General features: G+C 48.2%; 1 protein-coding gene across 1 annotated transcript; it reads right to left on the bottom strand.

Annotated features, from left to right (window-relative positions):
* Positions 1–5,847: 5,847 nt before the first annotated feature.
* On the bottom strand, positions 5,848–18,443 carry HEATR9 (HEAT repeat containing 9). The gene is made up of 15 exons (XM_066364403.1): positions 18,356–18,443; positions 17,211–17,260; positions 16,574–16,746; positions 16,199–16,325; positions 15,933–15,989; positions 15,684–15,740; positions 14,986–15,043; positions 14,492–14,622; positions 9,374–9,556; positions 8,927–9,019; positions 8,701–8,820; positions 7,514–7,587; positions 6,997–7,048; positions 6,476–6,562; positions 5,848–6,231 (listed from the first exon to the last, which is right to left on the bottom strand). The coding sequence occupies exons 1-15, from the start codon at positions 18,441–18,443 to the stop codon at positions 5,848–5,850; spliced, it is 1,734 nt and encodes a 577-aa protein (XP_066220500.1).
* Positions 18,444–19,394: the final 951 nt, after the last annotated feature.

A 19,394-nucleotide genomic window follows, 5' to 3' on the forward strand; every position in this document is an offset into this window, starting at 1 on the left:
AGGGGAAAGTGGATTTTAAGGAAGGAGAAGCTAATGGTATCAAGCGCTCAAGCCAGGCCAAATCATGTATAGGATAACATTCGTTATATTTAGCAATAATGAGGTTGTGATTTATCTCAGCACATTTCTCAACCTTGGTACTACTGACATTTTAGGTTGGATAATTCTTTGGGCTGTCCTGTGCATTGTAGGATGTTTAACAGCATTTCTGGCTTCTACCATGAGACACCAGTAGCAGCCCCCAGTTGTGACAACTAATAATGTCTCCTGATGTTGCCAAATGTCCCTTGGAGGACAAAATTGCCCTTGTGGAGAAAACCACTGCCTTGGCAAAAGCAGTTTTGGTAGAGAATTGAATTCTGAACCCAAACTGAAGTAAGATAATAAGAAATTGGGGAAATGGAAACAGCATGTGGACAATTATGAATCTTGATTATTTTTCTTTTTAGTGAGAGGAGGGGAAGAGGCAGAAACAGATTCCTGCATACCTCCTAGCTGGGATCTACACAGAAAGCCCACTAGGGGGTGATGTTCTGCCCATCTGGGCCCTTGCTCCATTGCAACCAGAGCCATTTTTTAGCACCAGAGGTGGAGGAGGTCATGGAGACATCCTCAGCACCCGGGGCCAACTCACTCCAATCAAACAGTGGCTGCAGGAGGGGAGGAGAAGAGAGAGAAACGAGAGGGGGAAGGGTAGAGAAGCAGATGGGCACTTCTTCTGTGTGCCCTGCCTGGGAATTGAACTCAGGGCATCCACATGCCAGGCAGATGCTCTACCATTGAGCCAAATGGCCAGGGCGAATCTTGATTATGAAGAGTGGTTAGAGGTGGTAAGTGGTAAGGAGTCATCTAGACAGGGGTATAGGTTTGTGAGAAGTGCCATGTTTATACACTACTTGAAATGGAGATAATTGACATATGAATCCCTTGAAGGAATGGCATCCAGAACATTGGTGAAAGGTTTGTCTTAGAAGAGGAGAATGCCTCTTGTTATTGAAAGCAAGGGTAGGTGCAGATGCTAATAATAAAGTAGTAACAAATGATAAACTTTTTTTTCCCCCTTCTTTTCCAAGTGAGAGGAGAGGAGATAGACTCCTGCATGTGCCCCAGCCAGATCCAACCAGAAACCCTTGTCTGGGGCAGATGCTCAAAACTGAGCTATTTTAATGCCTGAGGTAGGCTCCATGGAGCTATCTTCAGTGCCTGGGGCCGATGCGCTTGAGCCAATTGAGTCGGGGAAGGGAGAGAGAAGGAAGGGGTAGGGGTGGAGAAGCAGATGGTCACTTCTCCTGTGTGCCCTGACCGGGAATTGAACCCAGGACATCCACACGCTGGGCTGATTCTCTGCCACTGAGCCAGACAGCCAGGGCCAAATGATTAATGCTTATTGGGAGTATTGTGCTAAGCAGTCTCCATCTGTTTGTGTTAACTCATTTAATTCTCACAACAGTGCTATTAGGTAAGGTGGTATAGGGAATGTTCATGGAAGAGGTGAACAGTGTAAATAATTTTGATTGCCACTGGTAGGGGGCTTTCCAGAGGGTACACCTTTTCTGAGGAACAGACACACTGAGAAGTTAAGCAACGTGCTCTAGTACGTGGCAGAGCCAGGATTTATTTATTTATTTATTTATTTATTTATTTATTTCTTCTTTTCTTTCTTTCCTTCTTTCTCTCTCTCTCTCTCTCTCTCTCTCTCTCTCTCTCTCTCTCTTTCTTTCTTTCTTTCTTTCCTTTCTTTCATTTTTCTGAAGCTGGAAATGGGGAGACAGTCAGACAGACTCCTGCATGCGCCCGACCGGGATCCACCCGGCACGCCCACCAGGTGGCGATGCTCTGCCCATCCGGGGCGTCGCTCTGCTGCGACCAGAGCCACTCTAGTGCCTGAGGCAGAGGCCATGGAGCCATCCCCAGCGCCCGGGCCATCTTTGCTCCAATGGAGCCTTGGCTGTGGGAGGGGAAGAGAGAGACAGAGAGGAAGGAGAGGGGGAGGGGTGGAGAAGCAGGTGGGCGCCTCTCCTGTGTGCCCTGGCAGGGAATCGAACCCAGGACTCCTGCACGCCAGGCCGATGCTCTACCACTAAGCCAACCGGCCAAGGCGCAGAGCCAGGATTCTAACCCAAGCATCTGGCCTTAGAACCTGTGCTCTTTATTGCATACATGCTTATAGCAGAGGTGGCAGGAATTTGAGGTAATTCCATGCCCTTTTTTTCCCTTTAGAGAGTATAATGGTCTATTAGAGTTGGGGAGGTAACATGATAGAAAGTTTGAAGATGATAGGAAATGTGAGGAGAGCAGAGAAAGCTTGAAATAACCATTGTAGGAAATAAGAAATTTTATGATTAGGAATTCATAAAATTGCCAGACACTAGTGGAGGGCTCAGTTAAGGTAAGAGGCAAGTGTTTTAGGGGTACCAGCATATATGGATGTTGGGTTTTTCTCCAGTTTTAATCAGCAACCTGGTTATAGGAACCTGGGTATATGTTTCAGGGTTGGGTATAGTGAGGTTGATGGATGGAGTCCAGGCTGAGTAGGGAGAAGAAAAGGGGGAAGGCTAATAGGGAGAATGTAGGGAAGTCAAGAACTTAGTATTACTGATGAGATTCAAAGAACTGGTAGTGGGGATAAAAAGGACAGGATAGAAGGTTTGGGTCAGAACGTGTATGTTCAGGATTTTGGAGATAGAGCAGTTCCTGGGGGACACAAGGGCAGGGTGTGGCCCTGGCAGTGGGTGGCTGAAGAGCCTTGTAGTTGATCTCAAGGACTGAGGAGCTGGATACTGGATGGTTTTACAAAGGAATACTATCAGGGTTACACCAAGACCAAGGTTTAGGCAATGAAAGAAAATAGGGAAGTAGGCAGTAGGCCAGAGGATGGTATTGGTGCCGGGAGAGCCAAGACCCTCAGAGAAACAATGGCTTTTTTTTGTTGTTAAGATTTTATTTATTGATTTTACAGAGGGGCTAGTGAGAAGTATCAACTCATAGTTGTGTTTCACTTTAGTTCATTGTTTGCTTGTTGCTTGTTGTATGTGCCTTGACCAGGCAAGCCCAGGGTTTCGAACCAGCCACTTCCGCGTTCCAGGTCAGTGCTCTATTCACTGTGCCACCACAGGTCAGGCAAAAAGCAATGACTTTTTTTGTGTGTGTGTGACAGGGACAGAGAGAGGGATAGGGACAGGGACAGATAGGGAGAGAGATGAGAAGCATCAATTCTTTGTAGTGGCACCTTAGTTGTTCATTGATTGTTCTCTCATATGTGCCTTGACTGGGGGGCTACAGCAGACCAAGTGACCCCTTGCTCAAGCCAGCGACATTGGGCTCAAGCTGGTGAGCCCAGGCTCAAACCAGATGAGCCTGTGCTCAAGCCGGCGACCTCGGGGTTTTGAACCTCGGTCCCAGTCTGATGCTCTATCCACTGCACCACTGCGTGGTTCAGGCAGCAATGACTTATATGAAGGTTCAGGATAGTGGTGATATTGAAGGAATGAATATAGAAGGATGAGAAACACCTGAGATTTCAGGAAGAGGCCACTTCAAGGGAGCCAGATTTTAGTTACTGCACAGAGATGGATGAGACTGTCCCAGGAAGAGATGGAGGGTATCGATGCTATTTTAATCCAGAGATCCCATTTGAAAGAGAGGAGAGTGAAGAGTCGTGATTTACATTTTGGTTGGTGTCCAAGGATCATTCTCAACAGATCCTGATGGCTGAGAGGAGTGCGCATTTCAGGCCTCCCAAGAGAATTTGGCTCAGCTGGTGGTGTACCAGATGGTGAGTGCTCTACGCAAACCTTTATGCTCAGTGCTGTTTTATGTCTTCTAGAGAGGATTGGTGAAATTAGCTTTGAGTTGCTACTGAGCAGAGACTGGTATCCAGCCAAATAATGACATCTTCTGGAGAGACCCAGAAATAATGGAGGAGGATGGGTTTCAGATCTGTGGGCAGGATTTTGCAGGCATTGAGAATTATGTAGTTAATGAGACCTTGTTTGTATCCCCAGACTTTTAAGGCCCAGGGAAATTTGGGTTATATTGCTTATTGGCCCAATGTTACAGAGTGGGCAAGAGAGCAAGACCATTTTCCCTATCTTTGGTCTTTGTGCCACACTATTAGAGCCAGTGTTGCTTATACTCCAGCATAATGAGACTACTCTTGGTTTTTCTTACAACTCTCTATGAGGCAAAACATGAATCTGGAAGTGGTAGGGCAGGTGGGGAGATAAGTCTGAATGACACACACCATGCTGGATTCAGAATGATTGTCTGGGCTACTAGAACCTGGAGTATGGGAAAGTGGAAGGGAGCATCTATTTAACTTTGACCTTTATTTGCTTGATGGGAAAAACTTGACCTCCCATTAGATCACTCCAATATGTTGGGGAAGTAAATGGGAGTGGCAGGATGAGTCCTTTTGTTTTTTTAAAGTGAGAGTAGGAGAGATAGTGAGACTCCTGCATGCACCTCAACTAGCGTCCACCCAGCAACTCTAGTCCAGGGCTGATGCTCGAATCAACTGAGCTATTTTTAGCACCTGAGGCTGCACTCCAACTGTCTAGGACAGTGGTTGGCAAACCGCGGCTCGCGAGCCACATGTGGCTCTTTGGCCCCTTGAGTTTGGCTCTTCCACAAAATACCACATGCTGGCAAAGGCCAGCTTAGGAGTACCCTAATTAAGTTAATAACAATATACCTACCTATATATTATAGTTTAAGTCTAAAAAATTTGGCTTAAAAGAAATTTCAATCGTTGTACTGTTGATATTTGGCTCTGTTGACTAATGAGTTTGCCAACCACTGGTAGGGATCCTCGAACTTGTTGAGCCACTGCCAGCAGGAGGGAGAGAGGGAGAGATGAGGGAGGGGGGAGAAGCAGATGGTTGCTTCTCTTGTGTGCCCTGACCTGGAATCAAACCTGAGATGTCCATATGCTGAGTCAATTCTCTATCCACTGAGCAAACCAGCCAGGGCTGGTAGGCTGTTTTTAAACTCTGGTTGTCACAGGTGCACATGACAACACTGAAAAGAGGAAAAGAGAAAAGTTTACATTTGAGTGCTTACTATGTAATGCCAGGTACTGTTACATTTTATATTAATTATCTTTATAGAACCTCTCTGACGTAGTTCACGTTTTTCTCTTCATTTTGTAGGTCAGGAACAGTCAGCAAGATAAGTAACTTGTCCACAAAGATCAAGTGAATGATGGACCCTAGATTTCAGATGATCTGATTCCAAAGTCGGGACTTTTTCTTGATGGACATAGTTTGTTGGGATTGGTGTGGCAGGTCCTACTGGCAGAGGGAAACTGAAGCTCAATAAACAAGGGAGAAACTAAAGCCGTTTTGAAGAATAAATAGGGTCTGTCAAAGGGAATGACCTTGAATTAGGTAGAAAGAATGTGTAGAAGAAGGGACAGCAGAGAGGGTGGTTGGTCTTGACTACAGCCTGACTTATATCCTGACCACTGATGGAGAGGTGGTGGGTTGGCCAAGTTAGTAAGAGGAAATGGTCCAAGATCCAAGCTTTCTAGGATTTTTTCCCCTTTCAGCAGCACCTGCTGGGCAGAGGCTCAACTCTCTAGCTTTGTCATTAAGTTCTGGGCATAGACAAGGGTTTGATTTAGGGAGACAGGCTGGCCATCCAGCCAGCTTTGGTTTTGTCCTCTACCCCTGCATGGAAAGAACATGTGGCTGAGTAGAAGGAACCCTCAACCACGAGTGAAGAGACCGGTGTTTCAGGGAACCCTTTGATGGAGGAAACAGTAGTGGTAGGTAGTTATACACATTTATTCATGGAGGGTGCCTGAGAAGCATGCTCAGGGAGCGGAGGTAGGCCCAAAGAACTGACCTATGTGGAGGTTTTGACAAGGATCTGGAGCTGTTTCCTGATCCCCAGTGTCCAGGGTCCTGTGGCCTGTGGCTTGTGTTTTAGTGCTTTAGGGACACAGGGAGGGAAGGCAGAGGTGAGGTAGCAGAAAGACCCTTTCTGGTCTCTCAGCTTGTTCTGTTGGTCTGGTGTGGCACCGGCCTTGGCAATAAACAAGGGGTTCAGCTGTGCAAGCCGAAAGTCTTGGATATTTAACTCTTCTGGGTTCTCATGCTTTTCCCTGAATCTTGTAGGTTCTACTTTCTCGTTAGTCTTAGGTGCTTCAGGTACGAAGAGAACCTTGTTTATCAGCTTCTTTTGGACCCAGGGATCAACTGAGGCCAAAAAAATGAGTGTTTCTTGCAGCTGCATTGAAATAAAGGCTCTGTGGCTGGCTCACTTCAGATAAGGCCAGGAGTGGGGGTGGGGGTGTCCAAAGGAGGGGCAGCTCTGGCCACAGACCACTGTGGTTCTGAGGAATGAGGTCAAGAAATAGTGTCTGAGGACTTAATCCCCTCCCCTCCCTCCTGACAGAGCAAGTAGTGAGGATGGGTGGGAAAGGCTTGGAGGAGGGGTTAAGAAGATGAAGAAGAGGACAGGAATGCCTTACACTCTTCTTCACAGACTGGTCCTTTTCCGTGTCTAGTATGTCCAGGAGCAAGTGGAGTACTTGTGGGCTGCGGATCCCCAGGGCACCCTGGCAGAGGCAGAAGGAGAGTGCCTACGTAGCCAGCCCCAGGGAGATGCCCTGTGTGTGCTGTTCTAGTCCCCTTGTGATGACCCTGTGGCCTGGAGAGCCGGAGATGAGCATCCCGGCTGTGGTATCTCTTTCCTTGCCTTTCGGGGCCACTGCATTGGGTTCCAGTGCACGTTATTCACCAGGGAGATTTAAGACAATTTCTGTAACACCTAAGAAATGCCTCACACTCATCTCCTGTCCCTTATTTCACTGACCTCCAATCCTGAAGAAGGAGATTCTCTGAACTCCTGTTAGGGCTGGAATTGTAAAATAAACAAGCAAGCAAACAACCTCCCCAAACTTGACAACCCCCTTTCCCCCTCAGTAACTGCTCAATTGTCTAGTGCCCCTGCCATCAACAAATCTGGTCAAAGCAGCAGAGCTGGCCTTACCAAAGAGATGACTGCTTTCTTGCGTGCTACGGCATTCGAGTTCATCAGTTGCCTGTGTAGAAGGGAGATGGTGTGTTGTGGTCCAATTAAGGGGGAAAGGGAGGAAGGCTGATTGTTTATTATAGACTACAGTGAGTTGGGTATAAGGAAAACGAGTGATGCTAATTTCAATAATTTCTCCTTCTTGTTTCTTGGGTCAGGAGAGGGGCTGGGAGGAGAAAGGCAGGTATTACAGTTGGTGAAGAGCTGCTAAAGACAGTCACATCTGTCCAGAACTTTACCTCTTACATGTACCTCTCCTCTCCTCATCTTAATTTGAGCTTTACAGCAACTCTGAGTGGTACATATAATCCGCCTCTTTTTACATTTGAAGAAAAGTCCAGGGTTTAAAGAGTGAGTTGGCCAGGGGCACAGGCAAGTGAGAGCTGAGAACTGGCAGCAGCCTCTCCGCTCTGTGACCTTCTGTTCCCTTCCCACAGCCTAGCGGCCCCGGCAGCGCCTTGTTCAAGCCACTCACTCTTCCACCAAGGTCAACATTGTAGGCTTCATCTTGAGCTCTTCCGCAGTTTCAGCCACAGCCTGCCTCATAGTCTGAAGGGGGTTAAGATGGGACAACAGAGAGAAGGAATACAGGGTTGTACCCTTAAGTATGTCACAAACCTTTATTGAATGTTTAGTTTGTGCTGCATGTACAATGGTCCTCGCCTTGAGGAGCTCATGGTCTGGTGGGGAAGCAGGCAAGTGAGCAGGCAATTACATTCATTACTGTGATCAGAGTTACAACTGCACTAAGAGTAGGATGCACATAGGAGTCTCCTAACAGTCTGGTTACCAGGAAGATTTCCTGGAGGAGGTGATGCCTCAATTGAAACCTGAAGGGTGAGTGGGAGTTAACCAGGCAGAGGGCTGGGGGAGGGTGGTTTTCCAGGTATTGGGGGAAACATTGTACGAAAGCCTGCAGGCATTGAGAGAGAGCACCGAGTGTTGAGAGAACAGAAAATAGTTCAGTTTAGCGAAGTGGCCAAACTGGGACTCTTCAGAGTGGGGCATTCTGAGTAAGTGGTGTACCAGGACCACAGGTGTGACTCGGAATAGGGTCATCCTAAGTATAGTTGGTGTGTGGTTCTGAGCAGGAGTGGTTGAGATGAAGCTAGAGATGTAAGCAGGCAGGGGGTGGTCAAGGACAGGGCAAACCATTCTGAGGGCTTTGGGGAGCTATTGAAAAGTTTTACGCGTAGGTAAGACACAATCTGATCTGTATTTTAGAAAAATGTCTTCAGGTAAAATTTCTGTGGCTAGTTTTGTAGTAAGCCATTATAAAGATAAAAGCAAGGGAACACAGGAGGGCAGAGATGATTCTGTTTGGTGATTTGGGAAGGCTTCCTGGAGGAGGTGGTGTTTGGACTTGTCTTGAAGGAGCGATCGATCATATTTTAGTAGGCAGATGAGAGGAGTGACTTACCAGTGGGGGTGACAAGTCCTTGCAGGGAAGGGAGGGATGACTTGGGCATTCTAAGCTGAGAGAACTGCCTGAGCAAAGGCAAGGTGGCTTGAAATCCTGGGCTGCATTAGGAAACGGACTGGGTTAGGGTGAGTGGGATTCTTTGTGGGGCAGTGTGGTGGGAGCCAAGACGGAAGGTCTTCAGAGGATGGACGCAAGACAGTGTTGGGTTGCCTGAGCTTTGGAACTTGGGTCTCACTTACGAAGAAGGGTTCATTGTATGTCTTCCTCCTGAGCAGGTCAAATACGAGTCCCTCAAGTCCTTGTGCCTGGATCTGTTCCAGCCCAATGGTCTTGAGCAGCAGTGTGGCTTCAAAGCGGTCCTGAGGGCAGGGGTGGGGGAGGCATGAAGGACAGACTCCCTTTCTCATCCGTCCCCCAACCCTGTCCTAGTGCTGGAGAAGAAAGGGAGGCAGCCCTAGAGCTTACCTCAAGGATAGTAGAACGGCACAGCTGGTCTAGGATGGCCCTGATGACCAGGGCTGAGTGTATATGCATCATCTTGACCAGCATCCTCAGTGCCTGTGGGGGGCAGGCAGTGTTGGTGGGCTCCAAGAACCATCTGGATGACCAGGCAGACTTGAGGGCTGAGTCTAGAATTTGGGAATAGGTGTCGTCCTGCCCCTTGGCCTCTTGAGTGTACCCACACATAAATGAATACCCGTACAAATCAAATTCACAGACACATGGACACTTATGTCCACATGACCCCATCCCCGTGCATATACATGTCCACACACAGAGGACCCTGCAGTACTCCCTGCTGAAGCTTCTTCTCCCTGGGTTGAGGATGACAGGGTCCAGACCCTGTGGAAGTCAGCACTGGCCTCTGCTCCCCCACACTCCCCAGGGAGCCCAGCCTCCTGCCCCTCACACCTTCATTCTCTGGCTCATGGGCCCGTGGCACAGGCACTGCAGCAAGAACTCTCGGGCTGGGTTGCTGCAGGGCCTCAGGAAACCCAAGCACAGGGCTGCCTCCACAGCTGCTTCACTTGATGACTTCTTTATCAGCCTCTGCAGCACAGACACCAGCGCCCCTTCATCCCCAATGTGAGTCCTCTGAGAGGAAGACAGGAGGTGAAATGGGTAGGGACAATTCTTCAGCCAGGCTATGTGAAGAAGGCAATCCACTGCTGCTTCCAGACCATTCTTCCTCCTCCCTAAAATGAATCTCACGTTATCAGATTATTTTATTCACTTCTTATTTTTGCTGTCATCCACTTGCTCCTTTCATTTCTCTCTGATTTTATCCTCTGAATAGATCAGTGTTACTCTCTTTAAAACTTCTGCTGTCTAATACCTGGCATTTAAAAAAACACATTCCATTGATCCAGCTCCTTTCCTCCAATAATCTTGTCCTCTGTGTCAGCCGCTAATTCCCACAGAGGGACCATCATCATTCACTACTGCAACTTCTCAATGATCGATCGCCGTTTCATGGATCCCACTCTGACCATCTTCTGTCTTTCCAACTCACATCCCGATGCCAACAATTGTTGGATTCCATAAGGACTAACAACCATTGAGCACCTTTTCTCTGCTCACCTTCACCCATCTTTACCCAGCTTAAATTTCGTAGTCCTGCTGTAGTTTCTTTTCTTCCTCACTCAGTTCCTTTACCCCCTCTTGGTTCATTGTATTTAACTCTCCACTTGCTCTGTGCCTGCACTTCCTGGAGAAAAACAGTCTCGATGATTGATCTTGCTTTAAAGGTATGAACACAAGCCTCATGTAGACTGTTAATGCTGCCTTCTAATCATACTGTTTTTCTCTGGGCAGTTCTCTTTCCCATCGTCCCAATTCACACCTTCTGGGACCTCTAACACTATCTTGCTCCTACTTTCCCGAGCAAATAAAAGCAACTAGAAATGAAGTTCCATAGACACCACCGTTTCTATCCAACTTTCAACCTGCTCCCATGTATTCTTCCTTTCTACTTGTCCTGTGGACTGTGACCACCTAGCTCAAGTTAGTCTGTCTAGCTGTGTATTAGGTCCCGTCCCTTCTTACCTACTGAATGACATTGCTGCACAACTCTTCCCATGTCTTCAGTATTATCATTTTTTCTAACTAATGTTATTTTTATAGAATCTAGCTAGTCCTCGTGCCAACTACAACTCTTTCCAGGAAACCTTGGAAAGTTGTCTCTTTTTTACGTATATAATTTCTTTCCTTCTATTCTCTCTTAAACCCACTCCAGTCAAGCCTTCACCCCTACCACTCCACCAAGATAGATCTTGCTAAGATAATCAGTGATTCCCACATTGTTAAACCCACATTTCAATTCTCAGTCCTCACATTAAATGATTTGTATCCATTCCTTGATATAACATATATATATACATATATACATATATATATATATATATATATATATATATATATATATTTTTTTTTTTTTTTTTTTTTATGTGAGAGCAGGGAAGATAGTGAGGCAGACTTCCTCATGTGTCCTGACCAGGATCCACCCGGCAACCCTATCCGGAGCCAATGCTCAAGTACTGAGCTATTTGAAGCTCCTGAGGTTGAGGCACTCCAACTGAGCTATCCTCAGTGCCTGGGATCATGCTTGAACCAATCAAGCCACAGGCTATGGGAGGGAAAGAGGGAAAAAAAGTGAGATTGAGGAGGGGAGAAACAGATGGTTGGTCTTTTCTTCTGTGTGCTCTGACCAGGAATCAAACCTGGGATGTCCATACGCCAGGCCAATGCTCTTATCCACTGAGCCACCGGCCAGGGCCAGTAGTTCTTCATTTGATTTTTAGAATACCACACTCTTGGTTGTCTTTCTCCTTATTGGCCACTTCTCACTATTTGCTGCTTCTTCTTCTATTAACTTCTTCTATTAACTATTTGCTTCTTCTTCTGTTAACATTGGGGTGTCCCAATGTTGGATGATTGGTTCTTTTCTTAGTAATCTCATCTAGTTGAATGACATTAAATGCTATCCATATGCTGACAACCTATTTTTTTTTTCTAGTTCAGATTTATTTTATTTTTTTTAAATTCAGTGAGAAGAGGCAGAGACAGACTGCCACATGCGCCCCGACCAGGATCCACCCAGCAAGGCAACTAGGGGGTGATACTCTGCTCATCTGGGGCCTTGCTCCGTTGCTCAGCAACTGAGCTCTTCTTAGCACCTGAGGCGGAAGCCACAGAACCATTCTCAGCACCCAAGACCAACTTGCTCCAAATGAGCCATGGCTACAAGAGAGGAAGAGAGAGAGAGAGAGAGGGAACCAAGAGGGGGAGGGGTGGAGAAGCAGATGGGAGCTTCTCCTGTGTGCCCTGACTGGGAATCGAACCTGGGACATCCACATGCCTGGCTGACATTCTGCCACTGAGCCAACTGGCCAGGGCCCAGACTTATTTTCTAAGCTTCAAATTGTATATCCAACTGTTAACTTGCTGTCTCCTTTGGATGTCCAATAGACACCTCAAACGTAACTTGCCCAAAACTGGATTTCGGGTATTACTTCTAAACCCATTCCACCTGCAGCTTTCTTCATCTTAATTGATGATGACTCCATCTTTTCATTTTCTACGCCCAAAACCTCGACTTCATCCTTGCTTCCACACTATCTTTTTTTTTTTTTTTTTTTTTGACAGAGAGAGAGAGTCAAAGAGAGAAATAGATAGGGACAGACAGACAGGAAGGGAGATGAGAAGCATCAATTCTTCGTTGCAGCACCTTAGTTGTTTGTTGATTGCTTTCTCATTTGTGCATTGACTGTGGGGCTGCAGCAGAGTGAGTGATCCCTTGCTCAAGCCAGTGACCTTGGGCTCAAGCTGGTGAGCTTTGCTCAAACCAGATGAACCTGTGCTCAAGCTGGCGACCTCGGAGTTTCGAACCTGGGTCCTCTGCGTCCCAATCCGATGTGCTATCCACTGCACCACCGCCTGGTCAGGCTCCACACTATCTTTTATAGCTCACTCAACCTGTCAGTTTTACTTTTAAAATATGTCCACTATTATTTTACCAGGATTGCTTCACTACCCCCTAATTTAGTCTTTCTGTTCCCACCCGTGCCTCCCCCTCCCATCTTTTCTAACACAACAGAGTAAACTTTTTGAAATGTTAGATCATGCCACTGCCTTGCTCAAATGCATCCCTATCACACTCAGAATAAAAGCCCAACTACTTAAGTCCAGAAGGCCACCTGTGATCCAGCCTCCTGGTAACTTGTTTGACCTAACTTCATTTTCTACTTTCTCCGTCCCCACGCCCCTCCAGCCATACCGGCCTCCTTGCTGTTCCTGGGTGATGCCAGGAGTGCTCCTGCGTTAGGGAATTTGCGTTGACTGGTCCTTCTGCCAGGAATGCCCTCTCTTGTATTTGCAAGGATAACCTCCTCACCTTCATGTCTGCTCAAAGGACACCTTTTTTTTTTTTTTTTTAAAGTTCTAGAATGCTTCCTTTTTAAGATTTTATTTATTCATTTTAGGGGGGAGGAGGGAGATAAAAAGAGAGCGAGAAGGGGGGGAAGAGCAGAAGGCATCAACTCCCATGTGTGCCTTGCCCGGGAAAGCCCAGGGCCCTGAACTGGCAACCTCGGCATTCCAAGTTGATGCCCCATCCACTGCACCACCACAGGCCAGGCCAAAGGACACTTTCTTAATGAGGTCTTTTCTCTCTTCCATGTTTAAAATTGCAATCCATCCCCATTATGCATTCCACATCATCCTCACCCATCCACATAATTTTTCCATAGCACTTGTTACCTCTAATATACTATATAATTAAGTGGATTTTTTTTTTTTCTTCGTTTTTTTCTGAAGCTGGAAACGGGGAGAGACAGACTCCCGCATGCGCCCGACCAGGATCCACCCGGCACGCCCACCAGGGGGCGATGCTCTGCCCCTCCGGGGCGTAGCTCTGTTGCGACCAGAGCCACTCCAGCGCCTGGGGCAGAGGCCAAGGAGCCATCCTCAGCGCCTGGGCCATCTTTGCTCCAATGGAGCCTCGCTGCAGGAGGGGAAGAGAGACAGAGAGGAAGGAGAGGGGGAGGGGTGGAGAAGCAGATGGGTGCCTCTCCTGTGTGCCCTGGCCGGGAATCGAACCCAGGACTTCTGCACGCCAGGCCGACGCTCTACCAACTGAGCCAGCTGGCCAGGGCCTAAGTGGATTGTTTTTTATGTGTCTGCCTCCACTAGAATGTAAGCTCAACAAAAACAGGAATCTTTGTTTTGTTTACTGATGTATCTCAAGGACATCCTATAGCTGCTTAGTATATATTAGTTGAGTAAGTGGACAAATGATGAATTCTGATTCATTTGGAGCAGTGATGGGGTCAAAATAAGAGGACTGTAAAAGGGAGATTTTTTTTTTAAGAGAGAAAGATGGAGAGAGGAGGGAGATGAGAAGAATCAACTCATAGTTGCTTCATTTTAGTTGTTCACTGATAGTTTCTCATATGTGCCTTGACCAGGGGTCTCAAGCCAAGCCAGTGACCCCTTGTTTAAGCCAGCAACCTTAGCACCATGTCTGTGATCCCGCACTCAAGCCAGCGATGCTGTGCTTAAGGTGGCAATCTCAGGGTTTTGAACAGGGGCCCTCAGTGTTCCGGGTCAGTGCTCTAGCCACTGTGCCACCACTGGTCAGGCAAAGGGAAAAATTTTGACTAGTGTCAGCAGAGTCTCTTGGTCCCTGTTCCTTTAATAGGTTATTTGAGGGATGATAATAACCTATTAAATGGGTACCATTTAAAGAACACAGGCTTTGAACTAGATACTTTACGTACATTATCTCAGCTGATCTTCTCAACTATGCTATAAGATAATTATCTCCATCTTAGAGATGGACATACTGGCTCTTCAGAGCTCATGTGACTGGTAAGGGGCTCCGCCAGTGCTTCTGTTCAGGAAACTCTATAGGACAATGGCTTCCCCATCACCATTAGGGGGTAGGCTACCTTCTCCCTGACCGAACCCCCAGCCAACACCATCAATTACCTTGTCCTACCTCATCCCAATTACCCATCTCCTCCCAATCACCTTGTCTCTGGGGACAGCAGCCCAGTAGTTCAGAGCTACTCGTAGTCCCCTCAGAGTATCCATCCTTTGCTCCTCATTTTGCCCCTTCAACTGCTTGATGAAAGCCTGGATCACGTCCTTATTCAGGCAGCCTAGACAGGGAGGGTGCTCGGGTCAGGGCAGAGCCTCGGGAGAGGCTTGCTCCTCCCTGCCAGGATCCATTTGACTCCATTCTGTCCTTGACAGAAGTTTCAAGTACTAGGTCCCAAGGTGTTGTCCATCCTCCCAGGACACCAGAGCAGCTGGTTGAGCATGACCATGATTCCGGTCTCCCTTTTCCCTTTACCTCCTTCTGTCTGCCCAACAGTACCTAGGATAGTTCCCAGACGCTGCCAGGTGCCAGGCTGGCGTGGGTCTACACTCCCCTCCCTTCTGTCCTTACCCAGAGGGCCAAGTGGTGGCACTGCCTCCTGTCTCACCTGCCCCAGCTCCCCACCCAGGGAGGATATACTTACCCAGGATGGCCAGGGTTCTACAGGCCTCAGACTTCACTTTCTCTGAACCGGTTTGGGCCTGATTTGAGAAGCAGTTGGTGGAAAGATGCTGTCAGGTGATAGAATGTCAGAGCTTTAAGAATCTCAACTCCATATTATAAATGAGGCAGCTGAGATCTAGAGAGTGACCTGTCTATGCTCAGAGTACAGCCAGGATGGTGCAAGGGAAGGAACACAAGTTGGCAGTAAGACTTGCTCCAGTTCTCATCTGGGATCTAATAGCCACATGGCCATGGGCAAGTCTCTTGGCCTCTCAGAGCTTCTATCTCATCGGGACAATGCAGTTACCACCTTTTCCTCCTATTATAAAATTTAAATGAGATTATAGAGAAGATGCATGCTCTCCATTATAAACTGGGAGATCGTATAAACATAAGACATTGATTCAGTTAAGATAGAGAATGAACTCGGTCCCATTTCTCTCCCTAGTTTTCAGTTGAGTGTCTTAGGCAAAGGGAACCTGCAGATTCTGCCTCCTCCATGCTTTTAGATCAAGCCGAGGGCAGGAGATTGGCGTGTGCTGCACACTGGCAGCTCTCTCCTCACTGGGTCTGACCCACCATCCCTGCAAGCCTTGTCTGTGCCCATATGTGCCCATGCTCTATACACCTCACGCCTTGTTCCCTCCACTCCAGAACTCGGTGCAGCCCCAGACTCACCACCTGCAATAGTGCCTCTATGATAGAGCTGTCACTGACGCCCAGGCACCCCAGGGCCTGCAGGAACATGGATAGAGGCAATGGAAGAGAGCTTGGATACCAACCCAGGAGTTTACTATTCTCTGTACACAGCTGGGTTGTGTTCTCGGAACACAGCCCTACCCCCACCCCAGCTGGAGCACCTTTCTACTCTCCAGCGCAGCCAACTCCTGCCTGCAACCATGCTCCCCCACCCTGGCCGCTTCTCACCTGTGCTGCATACAGCTGCTCGTCCTCTCTGGGAGATTTCAGACTCTCTGTGAGTTCCTGCCCACCCAAAGGGAGCCAGTGGAAGGCAGAGAGGGAGAGAGATAGTCATAGAACTTCAGACTGAAAGGAGCTCATCCAATCCAATCCCTCTTCCTGCCCTCCCTCCATTTTGCAGGCGGGGACTGAGGGCTGAAGGATGGTGTGAACCCAAAGTAAGGACATCCACAGGAAGGGAGTCTCCCCATCCTCCCACTGTGGCCCCTGACCTTTAACCTCTGCCACTTCAGGGGGTCCCCAATAGGGTGTAAAGGCTTGGATCCCTTCTGAGAGTTTATAGTCAGCTTGACCATGGGGAGATGGACTTCTTGGATGGCAGTACCCTCTTTGAGGTTCCTGTGTGAGAAGAGACTGCACAGGCAGCGTTGGGCCCCTTGTTCCCTCCCTCTGCCCTCACTCCACAAATTCTCCTCTGCCCCAGGTTCTCAGCCCAGCCCAGAGATGGGAGCCGAGGAAGACGAGCCTCCTTCTACCCCGGGGTCATTATAATGGCCGACTTACTCCATTCCCTGTCCCACCACACCCCTCCCTTCTCTTTCCCAGAAGGTGCGGAGGGTGCGGGAATAGGGAGGGGCAAAGCACACCGAGGGTGTTCTCTTATTTTCCGCAACATCTTCCAGGGCTCCCTCTCCCGCCGCTGATCATGCAGGCTGGGCCAGTACAGGTAGATCTGAGGCTTCTCCAAGGTGTGGCAAGGGACCGAGCTTGGCTTGCTTGCCTGCTGCCTCCAGCATTCCGGACTGGGGGGAAACACTTCCTTTGTGTGGAGGGGAGGGGTGTTGGTGGTAGAGCCGTCACAGATGTAGGAAACACCAAGCAAATACAGAAACAGGACGTTGAGTTGGGATTTCAGGTAATGAATGCAATCTTTGAGACATGTATGCTAAAAGTTCACTAGTTATTTGAAATTCAATTGGGCACCCTATATTTTACGAGCATCTCTGTGTTAATTAAAATGACTCATCATTAAGCACTGCCAGCACAGCCCAGGTCTTAGCGATATCATCTCATAGCGACTCTACAAAGGGTGCCGGGCAAGGGTTGAGCTGTGACAGGAGATTTCTGAGGCTCAGGGAGGGAAGGTGACTTGTCCAAGAATTAGTGGCAGCCTCAAGGGTGAGTATTGGGGTTCTGTGAAGTGGCCTTAATGGGAAGGGAACAGTCTGCCGCCCCTCCTATTTCAATAAAGCTTGCAGGGTGGCAAAAGTTAGGGGGCCTTACCTGGTAACGGGACAAGGACCTGTGAACAGGAGCTGATGCTGTTTTGAGTTCTGTGGTACAAGTGAGACAGCAGTTGCGAAGGTGGGTTAAAGAATCCTCCATTCAGGCATTCCTTCAGTCAGCATTAGTGAGTAACAGGCCCAGGGAGGTAAGCAGCAGGCACCATTCCTGTCCTGCAGGGGCTCATGGTTTTCTGGTAACTTGCTGCTATAGAACAACAGGATTGCCATGGCCTGGGAGTGTCTCAGAAATGCAAATCTCAGGCTCCACTCCAGGCCTTCCGAATCAGGATCTTCATTTATCATGATTTCTGTGTACTTTGCAGTTTGAGAAACACTGGTCTAGCAGAGTGGTTCTCAACCTTGGCGACGTATTAGAATTATCGGAGGGAACTTGAAACATGCCTTGGTCCTCCCTACGTAAGACTAATTGAATCAGAACAGATTCTCTGCGAAGGGGCCTAGATAGTTTAGAAAGCTCTCCAGAGGATTCTAATGTGCAGCTAATGGTGAAAACCAATGGTCTCAGCCAGGGCATTAGAATCACCTGGAGAGCTTGTTAAAACGTTCCTGGGGCTCATCCTTAGAGAGTTGATTCAGTAAGATCTGGTGTTGGATCTAACAAGACGCAGATGCTAGTGGTCCTGGGACCACACTTTGAGAGCCACTGGACTAGCTGGTGAGACAGAACTGTTTATTAGTGAGTAACAAAGGGAAACACCTGCGAAGACAGATGGAGGCACAGGTGGTATGATGAGGGGCCCTGAGCTTGGCTGGGAGGATCAGGGAAGGTCTCCCAGAGACTATACATAACCTGAGTCTTCAGGCTAAGTAGAGGTTAGCCAGCTACATAAGGGGAGGTGCATCAGGCGTGGGAACAACTCATGCTAAGACTTGGATTGTGAGAGGTAGATAGAGAGCCAGGGTGTGGATGCAGCAGCTGTGGGAACACGAGATGCCCCACCGTAGAAGACCCTGGAGATTTACCTTGATGGCTGTGGGGAGCCATCCAAATGTCCAAGGGTCTGCCCTGACCCCTCCCACGAATTTGCTGAACTCACCCAGACCTTTGTGGGGAGGGGAGCCAGGAAACTTCCCTCTTCAGGCCCTTGCCCCTGAATCTGTTCCTCTGCATTCCAGCCTCACCTTTGGTCCTGCCTGTAGATTTCAGCCATGGGTACTTGGGCATTGACCTGGATTTGTCCAAGATATTGACCGATTTTTCGCAGGCCATCCTTTTGTTCTCCTGGTGGGGCCAGAGGGAACCAGTGGCAGGATTGTGGTGGTGGAGGTGGAGGAGGAATTACAGGGCCTTTGGGAGAGTGGGGACACAGCCCAGGGAGACCTGTCCTCTGCCACACAAGAGGAACTAGCGAGGAAGGTGGGCTTCTGGAGACAGAAGCTTCCGAGGGCTGAGCAACCAGGTCTCCTAGGTAAATAGAACACTCCAGTTCCCTTCTTGAGTCCCAGCCCTGGCTGTGGGTTGAGCTAGTCATTTTACCTCTGGGAACTTCAGTTTCCTCATCTGAAAACTGGGAAAGTCAGGCCTGTCTAGCTAAGTAGAGAGGCTAGGGTGAGGCATAAATTCACAAAAGATAGTCAAAGCGTTAAGGGAAGTGTCAAGCTCTCGTAGCCCATGTTAGAAGTAAGGGCTCTTCTTAGGATTGGTTACCAGGGAGACGACAGGGATGGGAAAGCCCCTCTCTCTCACACACACACACCTCTCTCCTTGGCAGTGAGAGACTGAGCTGGCTCTGCGGCAAGGCGTTCAGACCTCCCACTTTTGCATATGCTGTTCCCCCTGCCTGTCAGGACTTTCATTTTCTTTTCCACTTGTGAAACAGTTTCAAACTATTTCACTATTATCTCATGTCTTTTTTCTCTTTTCTTCCTCAGGCATACTGCCCAGGTGTGATCTCTTACCCCACAATATGACCACAGACCTTTTTTTTTTTTTTTTTTTTTTTTTTTTATACCATAGACTTTTGTATTGGTCCTTCCCTTCAAGTGTTTATCATGTTTAATCTGGTCATAGGTCCCTCCATCTTCCTCACTGGACTGTGAACTGCCTAAAAGGAAAGACTGTGGCGGCAGCTCACTGACCACTCTTTTCCATTCCCCACCCCCACCCCCGAATGCCCAGCACGGTGCCTGGCACATAGCAGGCAGCTCACTGTGGCAGGAA

Source organism: Saccopteryx leptura, chromosome 2 (genome assembly GCF_036850995.1).
Source record: "Saccopteryx leptura isolate mSacLep1 chromosome 2, mSacLep1_pri_phased_curated, whole genome shotgun sequence".
NCBI classification, from domain to species: Eukaryota; Metazoa; Chordata; class Mammalia; order Chiroptera; family Emballonuridae; genus Saccopteryx; species Saccopteryx leptura.

Coding starts and splice junctions, on each gene's coding strand:
- HEATR9 (XM_066364403.1), bottom strand. CDS start 18,443: ATGGCCTGCGAAAAATCGGTCAATATCTTGGACAAATCCAGGTCAATG. Junction 9,557..14,491: donor CTGCTGTCCCCAGAGACAAG/GTGATTGGGAGG, acceptor TCTTCCTCTCAG/AGGACTCACATTGGGGATGA. Junction 6,232..6,475: donor ACCAGTCTGTGAAGAAGAGT/GTAAGGCATTCC, acceptor ATTTCAATGCAG/CTGCAAGAAACACTCATTTT.